At 42.6% G+C, this 20,304-nt stretch overlaps 1 protein-coding gene across 1 annotated transcript in view; it reads left to right on the top strand.

Annotated features, from left to right (window-relative positions):
* Positions 1-1,350: 1,350 nt before the first annotated feature.
* mdn1 (midasin AAA ATPase 1) overlaps positions 1,351-20,304 on the top strand; it is a 107,452-nt gene continuing 88,498 nt past the window's right edge. Inside the window, exons 1-15 of the mRNA XM_007903533.2 lie at positions 1,351-1,468; positions 5,120-5,346; positions 6,354-6,578; positions 9,142-9,249; positions 10,251-10,443; positions 11,489-11,698; positions 12,838-12,969; positions 13,672-13,775; positions 14,976-15,090; positions 15,846-16,036; positions 16,241-16,322; positions 17,012-17,107; positions 17,930-18,042; positions 18,966-19,114; positions 19,431-19,491. Of these exons, the coding sequence (XP_007901724.2) occupies positions 1,373-1,468; positions 5,120-5,346; positions 6,354-6,578; positions 9,142-9,249; positions 10,251-10,443; positions 11,489-11,698; positions 12,838-12,969; positions 13,672-13,775; positions 14,976-15,090; positions 15,846-16,036; positions 16,241-16,322; positions 17,012-17,107; positions 17,930-18,042; positions 18,966-19,114; positions 19,431-19,491 (2,102 nt within the window). The 5' untranslated portion in view covers positions 1,351-1,372. The remainder of the gene's footprint in view (positions 1,469-5,119; positions 5,347-6,353; positions 6,579-9,141; positions 9,250-10,250; positions 10,444-11,488; positions 11,699-12,837; positions 12,970-13,671; positions 13,776-14,975; positions 15,091-15,845; positions 16,037-16,240; positions 16,323-17,011; positions 17,108-17,929; positions 18,043-18,965; positions 19,115-19,430; positions 19,492-20,304) is intronic.

Raw genomic sequence — 20,304 nt, 5'->3', positions numbered from 1 at the left:
ACTGAGGCTCTCTTGATTGGCTCCCGTCAGCGCCTCCACACCTCAGGCACTGACAGCATCACCATCCACGGTTACACGCTCCACCTCACTGAGCCAAAATGGAACCGCAACGTCCTATTTGTCCCTCAACTGCCTTTCATCTCTCACCTCCATGGCATGACCCGCTCTGCCTTCCCCCCACCTCCATAACATGACCCAGCTCTGCTACTGTCTCACCCCAGGCCTCCGAGACCCTCAACCATGCATTCATCACATCAAGACTCGACTACTCAAACTCCCTGCTGTCGGCCTCCCCAACTTCTCCCTCCATAGGCTGCTGGTCGTCCAGAACTCAGTAGCTCGTTTCTCTCCTGCACCAGGCTCCACAACCCTATCACCCTCTTCCTTGCCCAACTCCACTGGCTTCCCATCACACAGAGGATACAGTTTCAAGATCCTGGTTCTCACCCTCCCTTCCCCCTCCTGACCCCAACCACCACTTGGGTGTGGATCCCTGACTGTCCAGCTCCTTGGGTCATCCTGACATGAGAGGCGCTATACAAATGTAATTTGTTGTTGTTGAGATTACAAGCCGTTTGTAGCCCAAAGTCCACCAAAAGTAGCCCAATTATGCGTTGAATGGCCTGATTTAGGGTCTGGGTAAAGTTCGACAAAGGGGAAATAAAATAAGTTTGCAGTTTTTTAAAAAAAATTGTGCATGTTTTTTCACATAGAGGAACAAACACACAACCAACTTGGCCACATGGGCTACAGAATCCTACTCTGAGAACTCTCTCTCTCTCTGTCCAAATGTTGGGGGGGCGACGCCGCACAGGTCGAGAAAGCGCCCCGGGAACGCTTAAACGGTAGCAGAGCCTGAAACCGAGCTGGAATGCAAAAGCAATCCGCCCCCAAAACACACGGCCAACTCACACTTCGCGATAGTATTCCGCGAAGCTGTTTGAGATGCCTCAACAATTGGTAAAAGGCTCTGTATCAAATGCAAAAGGATTATTATTATTAACGTCTTGTTGGTCGGTTGGTTGGTTGGTGGTGGGAGCAGTGGAGGGGGGGGGGGGGGGCAGTGGAAGGGGTGAGTGACAGGTTGCAGGAGATGGTGTAGCTTTACTGGGGGGGGGTGTTGGGGGTGGGGGGGAGTTTGCCCCGGAAGAGCTCTGCACTGTCTCCCACGTGTGGAGGCGCCGCAGCTCAAACTGTGACATGCTGCTGCTGCTGCTCTTGGCTCCTCCATAACTTCCCTGTCCTGACTGCCTCCGGCGGGGCCCTGCGCCCTCCTCCTCCTCCTCTTGTTGTTGTTGTTGTTTGTGGTGGTGTTTTTATATATATATATCTCTCTCTCTATCTCTCGCGGCCGCGGCCCGGAGGCAGCGCCATGGACCGCCCGGGCTTCAACCTGTCGTCTCTGCCTCTCATCGCCAAACTGAACGAGAAAAGCCGCAGCGACTTAAACAAGTACTTGGCCAAACAGGTGAGTGAGTGAGTGCCGCAGAGCAGAGCCCCCGCACCCGCACCGCACCCGCACCGCCCCCGCACCGCACCCGCACCGCCCCGCCCCCGCACCGCACCCGCACCGCACCCGCACCCGCACCGCACCCGCACCGCCCCCGCACCGCACCCGCACCGAGAGTCACTCGCTCTCACACTCACACAGAGAGGCTTCACCCGCATTCACTTTCTGACAACTTCTTTCTCGCTGTTTGTTGTGACACGAAACAGCAAAGCGCACGTTATTCACAGACAGAGACAGAGAGAGAGAGAGAGAAAGAGGTATAACTTTTTTTTTGTCCTGAATATATATACACATAAATAAAAATATTCGGAAATTTCTGTCTCGAACCGCCGATGTGGAAGGGAAGGAGCAGTGTGTGCGACTCTCGCCGTGTGCACTGTAACCCCCCCCTCCCCCCACCATTGCTCCCGACCGGGTGTGGATCAAGTGCTACATTGAAAGAGTTGGGCTTTCTGCTTCTTCATTGATTATTCACGGTCTTTGGGGGGGACTTTGCGGTGTTTAAATCGCCTGCCACGTTCGCTTACAAAATCTGCATGTATTACACTTTGGAATATATCCTGCGGAGTATTTTGCGCAAGGTGCCACATCAGATGCAAGGGTTATTATTATCATAATATGGTTTAAACCGGACGTCTGTGCCAATGGGCACTTCCCCAGCTCAGCATCAAGCTCCGCACTGTTTACCGCACCGAGACACCACCCTTCGTGAATGGCGCTCTATGAATGCAAGTTGCTGTTGAGATCAGAATGGATTGTCTGAATACTGACATTTCGTTACTAAACACGTCACCCTGTAGCCAGGTCAAAAGTCCAAGAAGCCCCTGCTTAACCCCCCACCCGATAGAAATGTTTAATCCAACTTTCTTTTGATACTTCCAGTGCCGATACAAGTCTGTGTTCCCTTTGTTATCAATTCACCAAGCAGCAGGAATAACATTTCACTTTTTATCCTCTCAAGAAATGAACTATGAGGAATGAATAGATAAGGCAGGTCAGGGCGAAACCTTGGGCAAGTTTCCTTACTCCACACAGAGCCTAATAATAATCCCTCCAAAACCCCCAAAAATAATAAATTGGTCATTTTCAATCTACGACTGTTTGTGGGACATTGCTATGTGCAATTGGCTGCCGCGTTCGCCCACAAATATACAGTCAATTCACTTTACAGTGTGTTCTGTGAAGCGCTTTGGGACGTCCTCCTGATGTGAAAAGCGCTATCTCAAATGCAAGGAATATTATTATTATAAGCTAAAGGTCCCTTTGGCTTGAAAAACATATCTGCACGTACCTTCTAGAGGTTTATTAACAACAACAACAACAAGATTCCATTTATAAAGCGCCTTTCACGTCTGGAGGACGTCCCAAGGCGCTGGACAGTTGGGTCGGGACCCGAGCAGGGGGGAAATGGTCAGGGTGAGGGGAGGGAGCGAGGAGGAGGTAGAGAGTCGAGGGGGGAGCTGAAGGCACGGTCAAAGCGAAAGGTCTTGAGACCGGCCTTGAAGGAGGAAAGGGAGGAGGCGGCGGAGGCACTGGGGGATAGAGTTCCAGAGCTTAGGGGCTGAGAGGCTGAAGGCCCGACCACCGATGGTAGGGCGGTTGGGGTGGGGGATGTGGAGCAGACCGGAGCCGGAGGAACGGAGGGTACAGGCAGGTAGGTAGGGGGATAGTAGGTTGGAGAGGTAGGAGGGAGCAAGGCCGTGAATGGCCTTGTAGGTGAGGATGAGGATCTTGAATTTGATCCTCTGGGGGATGGGAAGCCAGTGGAGGCGAGCGAGGGTGGGAGTGATGTGGTCGCGATTTAAATTAAATTTAAATGCTAAATGGGAAAGAAAAAGTAAACTTGAACTTTACACCCAGGCACCAGGACAAGAGGGTGGAGGTGTGGATTGCTTCAGGGAAAGTTTAGAATATTAGGCATATTAAAAAGTATGGTATTCCTTTGCATAGTTTGGTGAATAGCTGGAATGATTTACTAGGAAGGATAGTTGAGTCTAAGACATTGGAAGTTTTCTAAGCATTGCTTGATACTGTAATGGTAAAATGATAGGGTGGATATTCTGGAAAGCTAGGGTCTAATTGGCCTAACGGCCTTCTTCATCCAAACCTCCTAAATTTTCTTTGAACTCATTTCAACTCCAATGGGCCCAGATCTTGAAATCCAAGGCTGTAGATTTTGTGAAGATGTAACTGAAACCCTCTGATCTGATGTTGAAAATAATGGGTTAATTGGGGATGATGAATTACAGAGAAACATTTATAATAGAGTTTATTCCACAAGGGACTGAATAATAATAATGAAGTACTTTTTAAGCTGTGGAGATGTTGGTACAAAATCATATAACTTGAAGTTCAGTATGTTGGAGTTTGTAATAGGAAGAGATTGTAGGTTTGTTTATGTTTATTTCCTCAAACCAACAAGTCCCTGATATCAGCTGTTGTTAGCGGGGAGTGAGAAAAGCAAATGCTTCCCCACCAGAGAAGGGAACATTTCAAGTTGAATTATCCAAGTTTTAAAAAGCAAGAGAATGTTGTAAGGACCAAATTGGATTGTTATGGAGTAAAAGCTATCATCAGATTTCTGCAATAATTTCGTCCAGAGATGTGGCTACATAACTGAAGTACAAAATGGTGAAATCTTAACCCTTTAAGAGAATGTTTTTTACTGTATGAGACGTTCCTTAAACAACAACAACAAATTACATTTGTATCGCACCTTTCAGTACGGATGATATCCAAGGCGCTGGACATTTAGGGATTTGGATCTGAGCAGGGGGTTGGGTTCAGGGGGTTGGAGGCCATGGAGGGTAGGGATAAGAGGGTAGCCAAAGGCGCGGTCGAAGAGGAGGGTCTCTCGCCTGGTGCGGGAGAGGACACAAGCTGCAGAGTTCTGGATGATCTGCAGCGTTTGGTGGGAAGAGTTGGGAAAGCTGACAAGCAGGGAGTTGGCGTAGTCGAGCCTAGATGTGATGAATGCATGGATGAGGCTTTCGGCAGCTTGATGGGAGGCAGTGAGTGTCGGAGTCGGGCGATGTTGCAGGGGGGAAGGCAGAGCAGGTCGTGGCATGGATGTGAGGTACAAAGGATAGTTGAGGGTCAAACAAGACACCTAGGTTCCTGGCTCAGTGAGGTGGAGTGGTGATGCTGCCAGTGGGTGAGGTGTGGAGGTGCTGACGGGAACCAATAAAGTGAGCCTCGGTCTTGTTGATGTTCAACTGTAGAAAGTTAGACTTGATGTTTGACAGACATTCTGCAGTCGAGGCTGGAGGCAGAGATATAGAGTTAGATGTCATCCACATACATGTTGAAGTTAACGCCATATCTGCGGATGATGTTACCAAGAGGGAGCATGTATGTACATGTTGGAAGAGGAGGAGATCAAGGACAGAGCCATGAGGAACACAAACCATGGGGTGTTGGGTTTATTTGAGGGCCAGACAATTACTAATCCCATTGAGTCGATTCGCTTAATTGTTATTCTTGTAAAGTATTACTATGGATATCCTCCATCCATTGGAAAATATAAAAATGGCTTTGGTATTACTATTTTAAAATCTGTTCATAGTACTGTCTTTAATTTCCCTCTTTCTCTCTGCAATGTCTGTCTAGATCTGGACCCGGCAGGATCGCCAGTGCATCCTTAATGTTTTAGCTCAGTTGCTGTTGGATAAAGAGTGCACACTGCTGATTGGGCGCCACCTGCGTCCTATACTGTTGGATCTGCTTGAACGCAATGCTCAGGCAGCTAAAGGCGATGGACAGTTCAACCACGATGCACACGAGAGGCTCTGCGTGGCAATGAGCAGGCTTGTTGATATCAGTCCTGATGTCATTCCGTAAGTCCTGTATTTACATGAAATTCTATTAGTTCCACTCAATTTGACAGCGAAAAGTATTCAATAAACCAAACTGTTCACATAACTGGACTAAACAAAAGAGGAGAATCATCTCCCGGAGCTTGAGCCATGTGACCATTCAGAACGTACTCACTCACACATGGCCAACCAACCGATCGCCAGCAATCTCTCTGGGGCGGGAGGCGGGAAGGAGGAGAGGATGCCAGCAACATTCGCGCTGTGCTGTAGAAGGAAGTGATTTGGGACTATGCATTTATCCAGACTCAGATTAGTTTTTTATATGAATGATCACAGGGAAAATTATTCAATAAACCAAATTATTTGTATATCTAGGATTCAATTAACTGATCTATATTCTTAGATTAGGTGTGCAAACGGTTTGGGATTTCTAAATGTTATACAATAAATAAAACGATTCAATTATCTGATATTCAATTCTCCGAGACTTCACTGTACAATGCAAATTTACATTTATATAGTGTCTTAAATAAATCGGGAGGACGGCCCATGACTCTTGGAGTCCTGGCTTGTATTTCTGGAGCCGTGAGCCGATACAAGACTAGAAGTTTGTGGCTTCTTGCGCTGACTGGCCGGCTTCATGCACAAGAAATGTCATTGATGTCACTTTATAAAGGAAGCAACCTGGAAGCACTGGCTGAAGGTCATTTTTTTTTTAGCGTGCTCATTGTAACATGGGGCTTAAGTTTATGGCAAGCTAATGAGCATGCTAAAAAAATAAATCGCAATATAATGGCATTGCCCTGTATTGTGCTCTCAGGTTTGTATTTCTTCGGTTTTAGGTGTTGGGCAAGAAATAATAGAGGCCAAATATACACGTGGGAAGTTGTGGAGTTAAAATAGCAAAATAGCCTCTACTTAATTAAGTTTTGGTTGATCAGTAAACATCTAATTTTCTCTTTTATCTTCCCCTCCCCCAAAAAATCTATTTTTCCATTTGTAACTGTTATGATCTTCGGCTTTCAAAGGTTTGCTCTGAGGTACTTTAAAGATTCCCCACCAGTGTTTCAGAGGCTGTTTTTGGAGAGCTCGGATTCCAATGTGGTCCGATATGGTCGGAGACGTATGAAGCTCCGAGATCTCATGGGGGCAGCATGTCGACTACTGAAAGAAAACAGGACGACATTCAGTGAGCTGTGGGACTGGAGTGCCTGCATTCCCTTGTTGAGGAGTCATGACACGATGGTTCGATGGTAAGTGGAAACTCCCATACTTCAACCTGCTGTAGTTTGGATTCTAGTAAAGGTTCTCCCAAAGGTTTACAATAACAATGCTAATCCTTACACTTGATATTGTGCCTTTCACGTTGGGAGGATGTCTCAAAGCGTTTTACGGTACATTCAGTGAAGTACTTTGGGACATTTTCCTGATGTGAAAGGCGTTATACCAAATGTATGGCTTATTATGAATGGTAGCGACTGTATCTTGTAGGTGAACAATGAAGTTGATCTGCAAGTTTGTTTATGCAAAAGTAAGATTGCTATGACCAGAGGCTCCCAGAGGCTATTGAGTAACTCTGCCCTGATCTATTTATTCATAGAAACACAGAAAATACAGCACAGGAGGGCGTCATGTCTGCATTGACTCTTTTGAAGAACTATCAGTCCCATTTACCTGCCTTTTCCCCATATCACTGTAGTTCACTCCATTTCTAGATATGTCTTACTCCTCCCCTAATATAGTGGTTTATTGTTTTTAAAAAAGAAAATCAATGTACCCTTTTGTGTTTTTCTTTTTAAACCTATTTGAGCAGAAAAAAACCTTCCATTTTTCTTTATTAATAGTAGTTTTTTGTGGTTAATATTTTCTCCTCCTCCCAGTCCTCTCTGTACTTTACCCCAAACACACCACATGTTGTACTAATGCCAATCTACAACAGATTCTTGAGAGGAGCTCAGAATAAAACTAGTTTGTTGATATTTGCCTCTTGCAAGTGGGAATCTTTTAGATTCCACTCAGCCCCGCTTGTATTGAGATTGTGCACTCACTGAGCAAAGAACTAGAATCAACAACTTGAGTCTATCTGATGCATTGTAACATCAGAGTGTGGATTGGAAGGTGGGGGGTGGGGGACCAAAGCATGGTTTCCATTTCCGATCGCTCACCAGTGGAGGTACAAGCTGTTGGTAATATAGGGGCAGGATGTAACTGCCTGCCTCTTGCAGTGCACCTGCCCACAAACAGCCCACAAACCACACAGCCAAACCTACAGTATATGCTATGAAGCGCTTTGAGACATCTTGACAATGGGATAAGGCTCTATCAAATGCAAGGATTATTATAATTGGAATCAATGCTCATACATCAATAATGAATAGCCTCTTGGGTTAGATAATCAGAATCGTACAGCACAAAAAGAGGCCATTCGGCCCATCGAGTTTGTGCCGGCTCTTTGATTAGAGCAATTATGTCAATCCCACTCCCCAGCCTTTTCCCCATAACCCTGCAAACCCGTCCCCTCAAATACCCGTCCACTGCGTTTTTAAAAGTTATTATCAAATAGGCCTCGACCACCTTTTCAGGCAATGCGTTCCAGATTCGAACAACTCGCTGTGTGAAAAAATTTCTTCTCACCTCCCCTCTGGAGACTATTTTGAATCTGTGACCTCGAGTCACCGACACACCCACCAGTGGAAACAGTTTTTCCTTTTCTAACCTATCAAATCCCCTCATGATTTTGAAGACCTCTATTAGGTCTTCTCGTAACCTTCTCTGCTCCAATGAGAATAATCCCAGCCTCTCCAGCCTTTCCTCATAATCAAGGTCCCTCATTCCTGGTACCATCCTCGTAAATCTCCTCTGCACCCTTTCCAATGCCTTAACATCCTTCCTATAATGGAGACAACCACTTTGGGTGGTATAGTAGCGTGAAGGAGACTGAAGAAACTTCATAAGAAAAAGACATGAGGCGCACAAAGATTGATGTTTTTTTTAAAAAAAACTTCTGTATTAGGGGAGAAAGTAAGAAGTATAAGCATACCTGGTTGTTATTCGATTGGTGGATCGCTTTTCTGGGGTAATAATCCCTTCAAAAATAAAATAATCATAATAATTTAGACAATTAATCCATAACTGTTTGTATGACAGTGCTGTGGTAATTGGCTGCCGTGTTTCACTGACAAAATACACAGTTGATCCACTTTACAGTATATTCTGTGAAGCACTTTGAGACGTCTCAAAGATGTGATAAGGCGCTATGTCAAATACAAAGATTATTATTATTATAGGCAGTGTTACTCAATGGCCATCAGTCACAAACACTCAATTTTTCACAAGGAAGCTAGCAGATCTTCTGTATCATTCATAGAATTGACTGTGCTTGTGCAACATAAACTTAGTTTTGAAATGCAACTTGCAAAGTATTCAGGTTGTTACAATAGATGTCAAAATATATTGTAGGAATTATGGGGCTGACCTTAAGCTTTCAAAAGAAAACAAGATAAACACCTAAAAATGAGTAAACTACAGGGGGAAGGAGAAAAGGTAGGTAACTGGGCCTGAAACAATTGCTTTTTAAAGAGCCAGTGCAGACATGATGCACCAATGGCCTTCTGTGCTGTAGGATCCTATGGTCAGTCATTTGACCTTGTGTGTTGATTACTGATGCCTTGGGGTCAACCCCATACATCTTGCAATATATTTGTTGGAACAAATTGGGTGAATGTGCTTTCTATCAATGGCCAAAACTCAATACGAAACCTTCATTGTAGCAGGTATGGATATTACAGTAATTGCTGTGTGTTTGGGCATGTTTAGGTACACTGCTAATTGTCTTGCAATAGTAACGATTATGAGTGATGAGCAGAAGAACCATTTTTACAAGAAGATTCTTACCACGGAAGAATTGATCAATTTCAGACTCAAGTAAGTTTGCGCAATTTAAACAATTTGTTCTCTACTATTGTAAAATGACCATGTTGTGAGCTGTTTGTGTTTTGAAATGTGCAAATATTCTATGATTAAACACGTAATTGACAAAAAACTTTCTCTCAATGTGACGTGGAGCTCTTGGAGGATCAGCAGTCACTTTTGATTGCAATGCAGAAGCCCTACCAGCAAGTTGGAAACAATTAAACACTTATACAATTTACATTGATTTAATGCCTTTCACATCAGGAGGGCGATGCCCTTGACACTTCAGGATAGGCACACAAGCTGGAGGTAGGAGCTGAGGTGGGTGGGGAGGAGAAAGGCAGCCAGAAGTGCGGTCAAAGAAGTACCTGTTGAGACGTAACTTGAAAGAGGGGAAGTTACCATGGCTGGTCTTCTGTAAATATGGCCTTGTCATCTCAACAAGTGAAAGTTTTTAACCTTTCCATGTCTTGGTGTCTGGTTATAAACAAAGTGCAAAAAAATGACCAATTTCCAGGTTGTCACTGACATACCTTGTTGTGCAGGAACTACCAGTAATGTCACTCACTTTTTGAATGAAGTAAGGTTATTTGCTGACTTAACAACTCAGAAATTGGTAATTTATTAGTGTGTGGATAACTTGGGAAGCCACTGGTGTACTGCGCTGTAAGTGAACCTGGGATGAAGGAGTGGAGGGGCATTCTAACAGCTGCTCTGCTTACATTGGTATTTGTGAAAGTTTAAATTTTACAGTACTTGTCTAACTCAGTCTTTGCTCACAATTTGATGTCATATTGATAGCTCCACGTCTCCATGATAAGTCATCTTGGAACATTGTGCATCTCCCTAGCTTCATCAGGCATGTATTCTTTATGATCTTTGCACTTATGGAGGAGTGAAAAGAAGCATTGTTCACATGTCTGCTTTTCGCTTTTGTACGTATATGTAGGTGCAAAATTGTTGCGTTGCCATGTTCCCCCGTTTGGAAAATGTCTAATATTCCTGCCTCTCAGGTTGTTGGAAGAGGATCTGCTGCAGAATGTGGAGAGGGCTCTGATGCTGGCAAACCCCGAGACAGCTTTCTGGCAGGAAGAGAAACGGTTACAGTACACACAAGGGCAAATAGTATCTGATGATCTGTCTGAGAGTGTCATCGCTGTATGTGGAGTTGTGTTACCAAAGAAACAACATGTCCCGCAAGACCAGGTTAGATATTTTCTGCCATGGCCCCGCAATTGACTTCATCACCCCTGGGCTAAGGAGAGCAAACTGCAATTAGGATTCCTTCTGATTGCTGTTAGTGACTTCTGCTTTTGGCTGAGTGAGGGGACGGGGACAGTTAATTTGTTCAGCAGTAACTCGAACTACATCTAGTAATTACCACAATAGTCGAATAGCTGTTTTGACACGAGTGTGAAAATAGCCACTTGGGTAAGGTCCTGTGGAACGATGTGCTAACCCAGCAGGGCAGGGAGAAAATCGGGCAAAAATTGAAAATTTACACTTCAAATAATTATCTTTTTTGGATGTGTTTTGTGAAGCTGAGCCTTCAGTTCTTGAGTTGGTTTTCATAAAAACAATTGCATTTGAATGGTATTGATGAACTTCAGCTGTTTCTTTTTAAGGACATAGTGTGGTTAGCTGTTCAGCATTAAAAATCAAATGCAATAGAAATTAAGATAACCAAAATAGGGGTGTAATTTGGGCAATGCTTGAGAACAACCTTTTCTTCAGATGTTATACTTATTGCTGCTGTTAAATTAAACTTTACTGGCTGATTTTGGAGAGGGATTAAGGTGATACCGTTAAATTCCTCTATTAGTGTTGACAACTGAGGAATTACTTACAAAACCACTTTGCCTCTATGACAGTTGAAAGAATGCAGTTACTGTTTAACCTCTCTGGGCTTGGGCTTTTGACTTGAATTGTACAATTATTCAACCCAGTGGAGTAGATTATCCCTGGGTATCTTTTTATAACCTTCTGTGGACCCATCACTTCCAAGTACAGTGTATCTGGAAACTGCACTGAACTACAGCAAACAAATTACACAGATTGGTACAGTAAATAAATAGGCCACGTTATGCATCTAGTCCTTGCTGGTGTTTATACACCATGCAATCTTCCACTCCTATTCCACTTACCTATACCCACCCAGTTGCTTCTACGTCCTTTATGCATTTAAATTGATTTATGTATTTTAATATTTTGAAATGTTGTTTTAATGGTACAACATGTTTCTCTCCCTCAGAGTAACATTAACTCTCCTGTGTTAGTGGCTTCAACCTGCAACTATCTGCGGAGCCTGGCGATGGCAGTGGCTTCTCAGAATGCTGTGCTATTGGAGGGACCAATTGGCTGCGGTAAAACTGCCCTCATAGGTTATTTAGCAGGTTTGACAGGACGACAGAAACCACCTCACTTTCTCAAAGTGCAACTTGGAGACCAGACCGACAGCAAGGTACAGGAGAAAAGTTATTTTTAAATAGATTTACATGGATGATTGGAAAATAACTTGACAGAGATGATGTGTTCCCTAACTTTAATGCTTCGGCCTTTTTGCTTCTTTGTGACAGGAATATTTACAAGAAGGATTTATTTCTGGTTAAATCTGAGTCTGTCACTGACTAGATGATTTAGATATTTGGCTGGAAGATTTCTTATGTTTTCCCTGTTCCTTTCTAATTGTTACGCACTGTCTTGCCTGAAACTAGCACAGCATGACTGCAACTCTGCATGCTTCCTACATTGTGTGTCAGCTTGCCCTCAATATGTGAGTGACAAACTGGCTCTGTTGGTAGCACTTTGCCTCTGAATCAAAAGGTTGCAGGTACAAGCCCGAAACAGGAACTTGAATTCCCATGATCTGGTTGTCACTCCAGTGCAAGGATATGTTGCATTGTCAAAAGCGCCATCTTTCAGATGATTTGTCAAACCGAGCTGCTGTCTGCCTATTCAGATGGATGTTAAAGATCCCACGGCACTATTCAAAAAGAGAAAGGAGTTTCTCACAGTGTCCTAGCCAAGAATCCCCCAAGTAAAATTAGTCATTTGTTTCATGGCAGATTGTAGGACATTGCTGCCATGTTCGTCGACAAACTGACATTCACTCCACTTCACAGTACATCCTGCGAAGAGCTTTGGGACGTCCTCCCGATATGAAAGGCGCTATATCAAATTCAAGCGTTATTTATTAAGGGAGTTTCACCCTGTGTTCTGGCCAAAAATCCCCCATACAAAATTGGTCATTCATTTCATGGCTGTTTGTGGAACTTTGCTGTGTAGAAATGGGATGCCGTGATAACCTGCAGTCGCTATACTTTGCAGTAATGTGCGGTGAAGCATTGAGAGACGTCCTCTCGACATCAGTGGTGCTATATCAAAAGCAAGGATTATTATTAATTTATAGAATCAAGCAACGTGTCTCTGTTTTGCTCTAGATCTGCTTCAGAGTAGTTCTGATTTTCTTAATGGGGAGAGATGGGGGATTTGTTTTTAAGATTTAGTGAACAGTAAATTTGGGGAGAGGGAGAATTGTGTGTTGTAACAATTTTTTTTATAATCTTAACTATATGTGTTCTGAAACTTGATTTGTATTAGATGTTGCTGGGAATGTATCGCTGTGCAGATGTTCCAGGAGAGTTTGTGTGGCAGCCTGGATCATTGACTCAAGCAGTGACCAATGGACACTGGATCCTCCTGGAGGACATTGACTACGCACCCTTAGATGTAGTATGTATCTCCTCTTCAAACATTCTGCAAACAAAAATGACTTTTAATTCACATGGTCTAAGCTGACACTTCATTGCAGTGCTGGGGATGTATTGCATTGTTGGAGGTGTTGTCCTTCGGATGAGACATTAAACCGATGACCCATCTCCCTGTTTACGTCACTACACAGTCACTTCACTTCATAATAAGTACTGTGAAGCGCTTTGAAACATCCTTCTGACATGATAAGGCGCTATATCTGATGCAAAAATTATTATAATTTATATAGTGTCTTTCACATCAGGAGGATGTCTCAAAGTGGTTGATGAAAGAGATTGTTTGATGCATGATGATGTGATATTAGTCTTCTGTGCCCTGCCCTAGGAAGCTGTGGAAAGGAGAGAGCTACTATGTCTGAAAATATCAAATGCAAGGATTATTATTATTATTATCTCCACAGCTCCCTAACAAAGTTTAAATTCAAGATTTCCATGGCAGCAGCATTGATTGATCTGTAGGACAAGCAGGGCACAGAAGACTAATATCTCTGACTAAGACGTGATGTGAAAGACACTATATAAATTATAATAATAAATTAAAAAGGTGCAGTGTTTGGTTATATGTTTATTCTTCATCCTTTGCACCTGTATCTTGACCTACAATGCCAATTCTTTTGCAGCTATTTTTGTGACTGCTCAATTATTCTGCAAAATGTTTTTATAGATATCGGTGCTGATACCTCTCTTGGAGAGCAGAGAACTCCTGATTCCTGGCCGAGGCGATTGCGTAAAGGCAGCACCCGGCTTCCAGTTTTTTGCAACTCGAAGGTCAGTGACCGTAAGCAAATGTTGAGACTTAAATTTCATGGGGATATTAACCTGCCAACACTTTCCAATTTCCCCATTTATCCACCTTATATAAAAAAAACATACACATGAAGATGTTGAGGGAGATATTTTCCATTTGGCCATTTTCTCCTTTTATTTTAAAGTGGGAGCTACTTCACTGTAACCATAATCACAACAAAGAAGGAAAGACTATGTATAAAGTACAGGTTGTAATTTCTGTGTCACAACTGTGACTCCTAGAAACCAGTTTAATTAATTATTTCTCTCTTAGTAGAAATAATGCTGTCAGATCCTCTTCTGATACCTTGTATCAGCAATGGCCTGCGTGACTATAATACGGCCCTGCCTTACATAATGGGTTCAGCCCAGTATCCACTAAGCACTGCAAGACTCTACCCTATGTGAAGGGTGCTATATAAATACAAGTTCTTGTTAAGCAATCCGCTTTCCCATCCCCCAGAGGATAGAGTTCAAAATCCCCATCCTCGCCTTCAAAGCTCTCCACGGCCTTGTTCCTTCCTATCTCTGTGACCTGCTGACCCCATATCAACCTGTCCACTCTCTCCGCTCAGCAGGCTCCGAGCCTGCTCCACATCCCATGCTCAGCCCGCCTCACCATTGGTAATCGGGCCTTCAGCCTCTCTGTCCCAACTTTTGGAACTCCATCCTAAAGTCCCTTTGCTTTGATCTCTCTTGCCTCCTTCAAGATCCGTCTCGAGGTTCCTCTTCAACCGCATCTTCGGCCACCCTCCTACCTCCACCCTCCCTGGCCTCCACCCCTACTAATCCCCTGCTCGGGTCCAAATCCCTGACTATGCAGCACCTTGGGATGTCCTCCCAACGTTAAAGCCGCTATACAAATGTAATTTGTTATTGTTATTGCAATCTTATCCTCTTTCAACATTTCTGTCTGTATCCTTCATACATTAAATTACTTGTTGTGTTCGCCATCAAAATGCATAGTTATTACATTGCAGTAAATCCTGTGAAGTGTTTTGAGATGTGAAAGACTCTAAATCAAAGGCAAAGATGATATATGCCTAAAGATTAGTGTTTTCTCTTCCCTACTGCCAAATTAGTTTGCTTCAGACTAATTTCTGATTAATCTGTATCAGATGCCTAAACCAATAGTTTTCTCTTCCCCTACCTACAAGTCTCTGGGTTGTTTCTCTCTTTAAGATTGTTTAGCAGCAGCGCTGGTTGGTACAGACAGCAAAACACTCACGCTACTCTGCTGGACAAGCTCTGGACCAAAATACAATTGGACAACATGAACAGGACAGAATTAAAAGAAGTGAGTTTGAATTCTATTTATGATAGCTAGTTTAGGCATGATGGGTTGAATGTCTGCTTGCTATACTGTAAGATTCTCTGATCATCTGAATATTTGGGTGAAGACTTTTTTCATTAGCTAGTGAACTGTAACACTTCCACTGAGATCTAAATTTCTTGCAAATCGTAATTAATTCCGCCATCTCTACGGCTGCCCCTACTTTTAAGAACGTTGTGTAATGATCAGGAGCTCTGTGTGTTTCTTTCTCTCTCTAGCTCAGAGATGCTGAGGTTAACTTGCATCCCAATTACTGCCTGGCTGAGACAGGGAGTCCTGTAGCTCAGGGGGTAGAGCACTCGCCTCGCAAGTGGGAGACCTGAGTTTGATTCTCAGTAGGGTGAAACCGTGGAATTTTCTTTACTCCATACGTCTGATAATAATCTCTCAAGAAAAAAAAAACGAATAATTTGATCACTCAATCCACGACTGTTTATGGGACACTGCTGCGTGCAATTGGCTGCTGAGTTTTGCCCACAAAATATATAGTCAATTCACTTTACAGTATATTCTATGAAGCGCTTTGAGACATCTAGAAGACGTGAAAAGCGCTATATCAAATGCAAGGATTTTTTTTTATTTATTCACTCATCTCTCACCACTAATAGTGGTTAATCCCTGACTGTCCAGCGCCTTGAGATGTTTTCCAACGTGAAAGGCGGTATACAAATGTAATTTTGTATTGTATTAATAGTTTTGTCCTAAATCTCCTGTTACAGGTGTTGGTACACAGATATCCAAGTCTAGCCGTTGTAATAGACCTTCTTTTGGACATTTATTGCCAACTTACTGGCAATAAACATCAAGAGCCAGACAACAGAATTTCTGAGAACAAAAGCACATTTAATGAATGTGCATCAACAACAGAAGCAACAGCCATATCGCTTGAGGGAAGAGGATTATCTTTAAGGTTTGCAATATTTGTTCCATATGGGTCTTAAATTTGGCTTCATGTTTGCATTGATAATAGCTGTTCAATATAAAGCATGACCATTTACTACCTTCAGATTTTCTGTTGTTGGTTGATTGTGATCCTGACTATATAGATATGATGTGAAATCTGGGACGTGACCAAGTGGCTGCACTCCTGCTGAATTGTGATCTTTTTATCTAGGGATTTATTAAAATGGTGTGAGCGGATAGCTTGCAATTTTGACAGCACATCCACCTCTACAGCACTCAGTGTCTTCCAAGAGGTAAGAAGTATTTAATGTGCTCAATTTTTTAAAGTACAGAGACTGAATGAGCCTTTGCAACTTTAAACATATAATAAAGGGATAAATAACATGATGTTGCTAAATGTTTACCTCACAAAGGATTGCAGTAGATATTTTTGTGCATCTTGAATGTGTACACTATTGATATTTCTAATTTGTAATAATACAGGATTTATTTTGGAAAATTGTAATCTTAAATTAATAAGAGAATTGGGGCTGCTTGGCAATGATTTTACTGTCTGATATCAATGCAAATCAAGCGATTTGCAGGGATCTATTGTGCATCAGTTTCAAGCAGAAGTCATTATGTGCCTATGGTGAAGAATCCCATTCTAAGTGTTTAATGACAAGATTACCAGCATTAGAGCTAGTGAGCAATACACCCTTGATGTCTGCTGGTCTCCTCAAAATCCAGAATAATGCTCATGTTTGCATTCAACTTGATCAGGATGAATGCAATTTCTTGTGACTGTTTAATAAGCACCAGCTGATCACAATGTGTTGTTGAAGGTAACGCCTGATGTGAACTTACCACTTAATGTGTTCCTCTAACCAGTCAAAGAACCTTCAGGAAGGTCACAAGCCACACGTAACGCCCAATGAAAAGCAGAGCTATCTGCTAGAAACCTGGTTGTGAAGCCATTTCTATATACCTTTTTACTTTACAGGCACTTGATTGTTTCACGGCCATGATGTCTAAACTGGGAAGCAGGCAGACAATGGCTGAGATCATTGGGAGCAAACTGAACATCTCCAAAGAAAAGGTACCTGCCTGCTTTCTTCAATCTGGTGCATCCTGTTTGATATGTGCTGTCGACCAACTGCATTTGATGTCAGTTTCTCCCCTCACTGTATCCCCCCGTTCCATCTGCAGGTGATTTGTACTGGCTACAATTTCACAGCAAACCCACCTTACTTCACCCATTTGGCTATTTCCCAAGATTGGATGGGCAATGTTAATGGGTTGTTCAGCCTTCAGAGTTGGAACACAGCTGAGCTTGATCTCTGCTCGCCCAACAAGCACACGTGTGCATTTCAGTCATAGTCAGAAGTGAACATTTCGGCTGATAATGTTTTCTGCTCCTGTGTAACTCGGGGATGCTGAGGCTGCAGTGATCTGCTGAGGTTGGCGTTAGCTCATAGAGATGGGTAAGCTGCAGATTTGAATGTGCTAAGTTAGCCGATCTCAGCAATGGCAGCAGTTGAGGAACTACAACTTGGCTTCAGTGCATCTGAGTTCAGAAGAGAAATTAGCCAAGGCTCTTCTTCACGATCACTTTCAGAGACAATACATGCGCACATTGGGTGAGGATGAGATTTGTCTCATTTGCAAATACCCCCCCACCCTCCTGATTGAATATTCTGACCGCACTTGCTGTTAAGGCTACACACGGCTGATGGTCATTAGGGAGAGGTTCTGGAGAGCGATTTGTGTAAAAGTTCTGAGGTTGGGAATGCAATAGATTGAGCAGCACAGAGGGAATTTACTCTTGTCTTGATCTGGATGAACTTTGTTCTGTCAGCACATGGAGCTGAAGTGTTGAATGGTGGGAAGTGACAATTTTCCGCGTTGGTTTCATTTGTAGGCGGAGTTCTTCTGTCAGCTGTACAAACCAGGAATTCTCTTCAGTGAGATGGAAGTGACCGTTGGACGAACGGTTGTGCCACGGAGAAGTAGAGACGTGATCCTGTTACAGGGGTAGGTGGGGTTCTGAAGCCACGTGTCTGCGGGTTGTCTTGGGGCTTGTTTATTGTAAAGCTAGCTCGTTTGAATGAAGGTTTGATTTTGTGTTTCTACTTTAATTTAAAAAACAATAAATCTCTCGCTCTCAGCCCACGCTGACATCCCACTTAAACAGTAGGCTGTCAGAAGTGGCGTCTTTTTTATTACATAGCCGTTAAAACTCGTTTGTTTATGCAGCTTGGCCCTCAGATAAAGGAAACGCGGCTTATACATTCACTAGATGTTCTGCGCTCACTTAATCACAGTGAAAGAAAGGCCTTTTTTTTTGAAGGAATAATGAACTGTGCTGTCAGCCCACACTGTTTTGTTAGCTTGCTTAAGAGGTTACCTGTCGGAAGAACTTTGTGCTGCTTCATTGTATTAATTGTCTTTGAAACATGTATTTATTGAGAGGTAATTGTTACATGAGCCAGTCATTGGGTTGTTATTAACCTGCCTGACATTTACTGGTAAATAGGTGTCAGGCTGGTTCAGTTATTAACACTCTCGTTTCTGAGTCAGAAGACTGTAGCTTCAGGCACCACGTGGGGACTTTGAACTCAGTCTACAAGAACTTACATTTATATAGCGCCCTTCACGTGAGGTAGGGTCTCGGAGTGCTGATACTCCTAATTTGTAATCGGTTTGATTTTTCTTGATAGTACATTTTAAAACTTGATGCATGTATGAGGGAGAAAGGAAATAGAGGGGATTACTGTAGGAGGGATGGGGCTTGTGTGGAGCATATACACGGGCACAGACTGGTTGGGCCAAATGGTCTGTTTCTGTACCAAATCACCTTATGTAAGTGTGATTCTCCTGATGTGAAAGGTGCTATACAAATGTAATTTGTTGTGGTCTTGGCTTTTTTATGACTGGATTTTCTATCAAATTTTAAGAGAAACCCAGACGTTTGCAGCCACACGACCTTCATCTGTGCTACTGGAGCAACTCTCTGTCTGTGTTAATAAAGAGGAGCCTGTCTTATTGGTTGGCGAGACAGGCACAGGAAAAACATCTACTGTGCAATACCTGGCCAGAATTACAGGTTGGTGAAGCAGCTGGAGTTGACTTGACTTGGTAATGGAAATTTAATTATTTGCAGACCTTTACAGATTGGTTCATATCTGTTCTTTAACTGTTTTTGAAGGACATCCAAGAAGATGCCACAGTGTTAGTCACTTTAAGGTCGACTTGACTGTTTAGGCACACTGTATGGTGCTGAAACATCATTTTATATGCCATATGTACTCAAGTGGTGGGAAATATTAATAGTTGCTGTGAATATTAAGTTCTGATTGCTGAGATTTCTGTGGTGAATCAATATCTTGTAATTTAGTCCTCGTTAAATTATTGTTCCACAGGACACAAATTGAGGGTTGTAAACATGAATCAGCAGAGTGACACAGCAGATCTACTTGGCGGGTAAGAGTTGCACTCTTTTCCGGATCGTTCAGATGGCATAAAGCTGGTAACTGGAGATTTGCTTGAATCTTTGTGTGTTTGGAGAATCATTTTAAAATAACCTTCTTTGTAACTTATTAACTGGAGATGGTTTGCGTTCTGATAGATCATTGACTGTCTATCTGTAGAATTTAAAATATCAGTTTTATTAATTTCAATTTATTATTTCTGTCCCTGAGGGGCCACCTTATTTCCAGCTTTATTTTGTTTATTTCTAACTTTTCTAACCACTCAGCTATCTTTTCCACCTATTTATAACTAACTAAAATTGGTCTGTACGTTTTCTTCTTCTAACTCTCACTATCCATTCTTGAAGTTGAGAGCAGCTTTCATTAAAAGTAATGTTTTATTTGCTTAAAACATTGGTTTGCTGCTCCTAAAAAGATAACAGAGGGATAGTGTTATATCACAAGTAGGACCCTGTAAATATCTAATGCAAATTTTAATCAAAGTAATGGATATGAGAGCTGGAGACGTGTAAACATACCCACAGTACACTAAAGACAGGTCTCACCACCACAGGTTCAAATGTGTCACAGGGCTAAGAGCTCATTTTAGTTTTTACTACTTTATTGTAGGTTTCCCAAAATTATTTCTTGCAATTCCATTCTAAACGTATTTACTTATTTCAAATTCCCATTGTGCACTTTGGATGTAGGGCATTATTTCTAAAAGAAAAGGCTTTTTTGATGGATTGAAAACTTGCTTTAAAAATCAAACATCCAAATCTTGGATTTGATAGTTTCTGATTGTGTTAAGCAAATGGGTGATGAT

Source organism: Callorhinchus milii, unplaced genomic scaffold (assembly GCF_018977255.1).
Source record: "Callorhinchus milii isolate IMCB2004 unplaced genomic scaffold, IMCB_Cmil_1.0 Scaffold3, whole genome shotgun sequence".
Taxonomy (NCBI): Eukaryota; Metazoa; Chordata; class Chondrichthyes; order Chimaeriformes; family Callorhinchidae; genus Callorhinchus; species Callorhinchus milii.
This window is presented reverse-complemented; position numbering and strand designations above follow the sequence as displayed.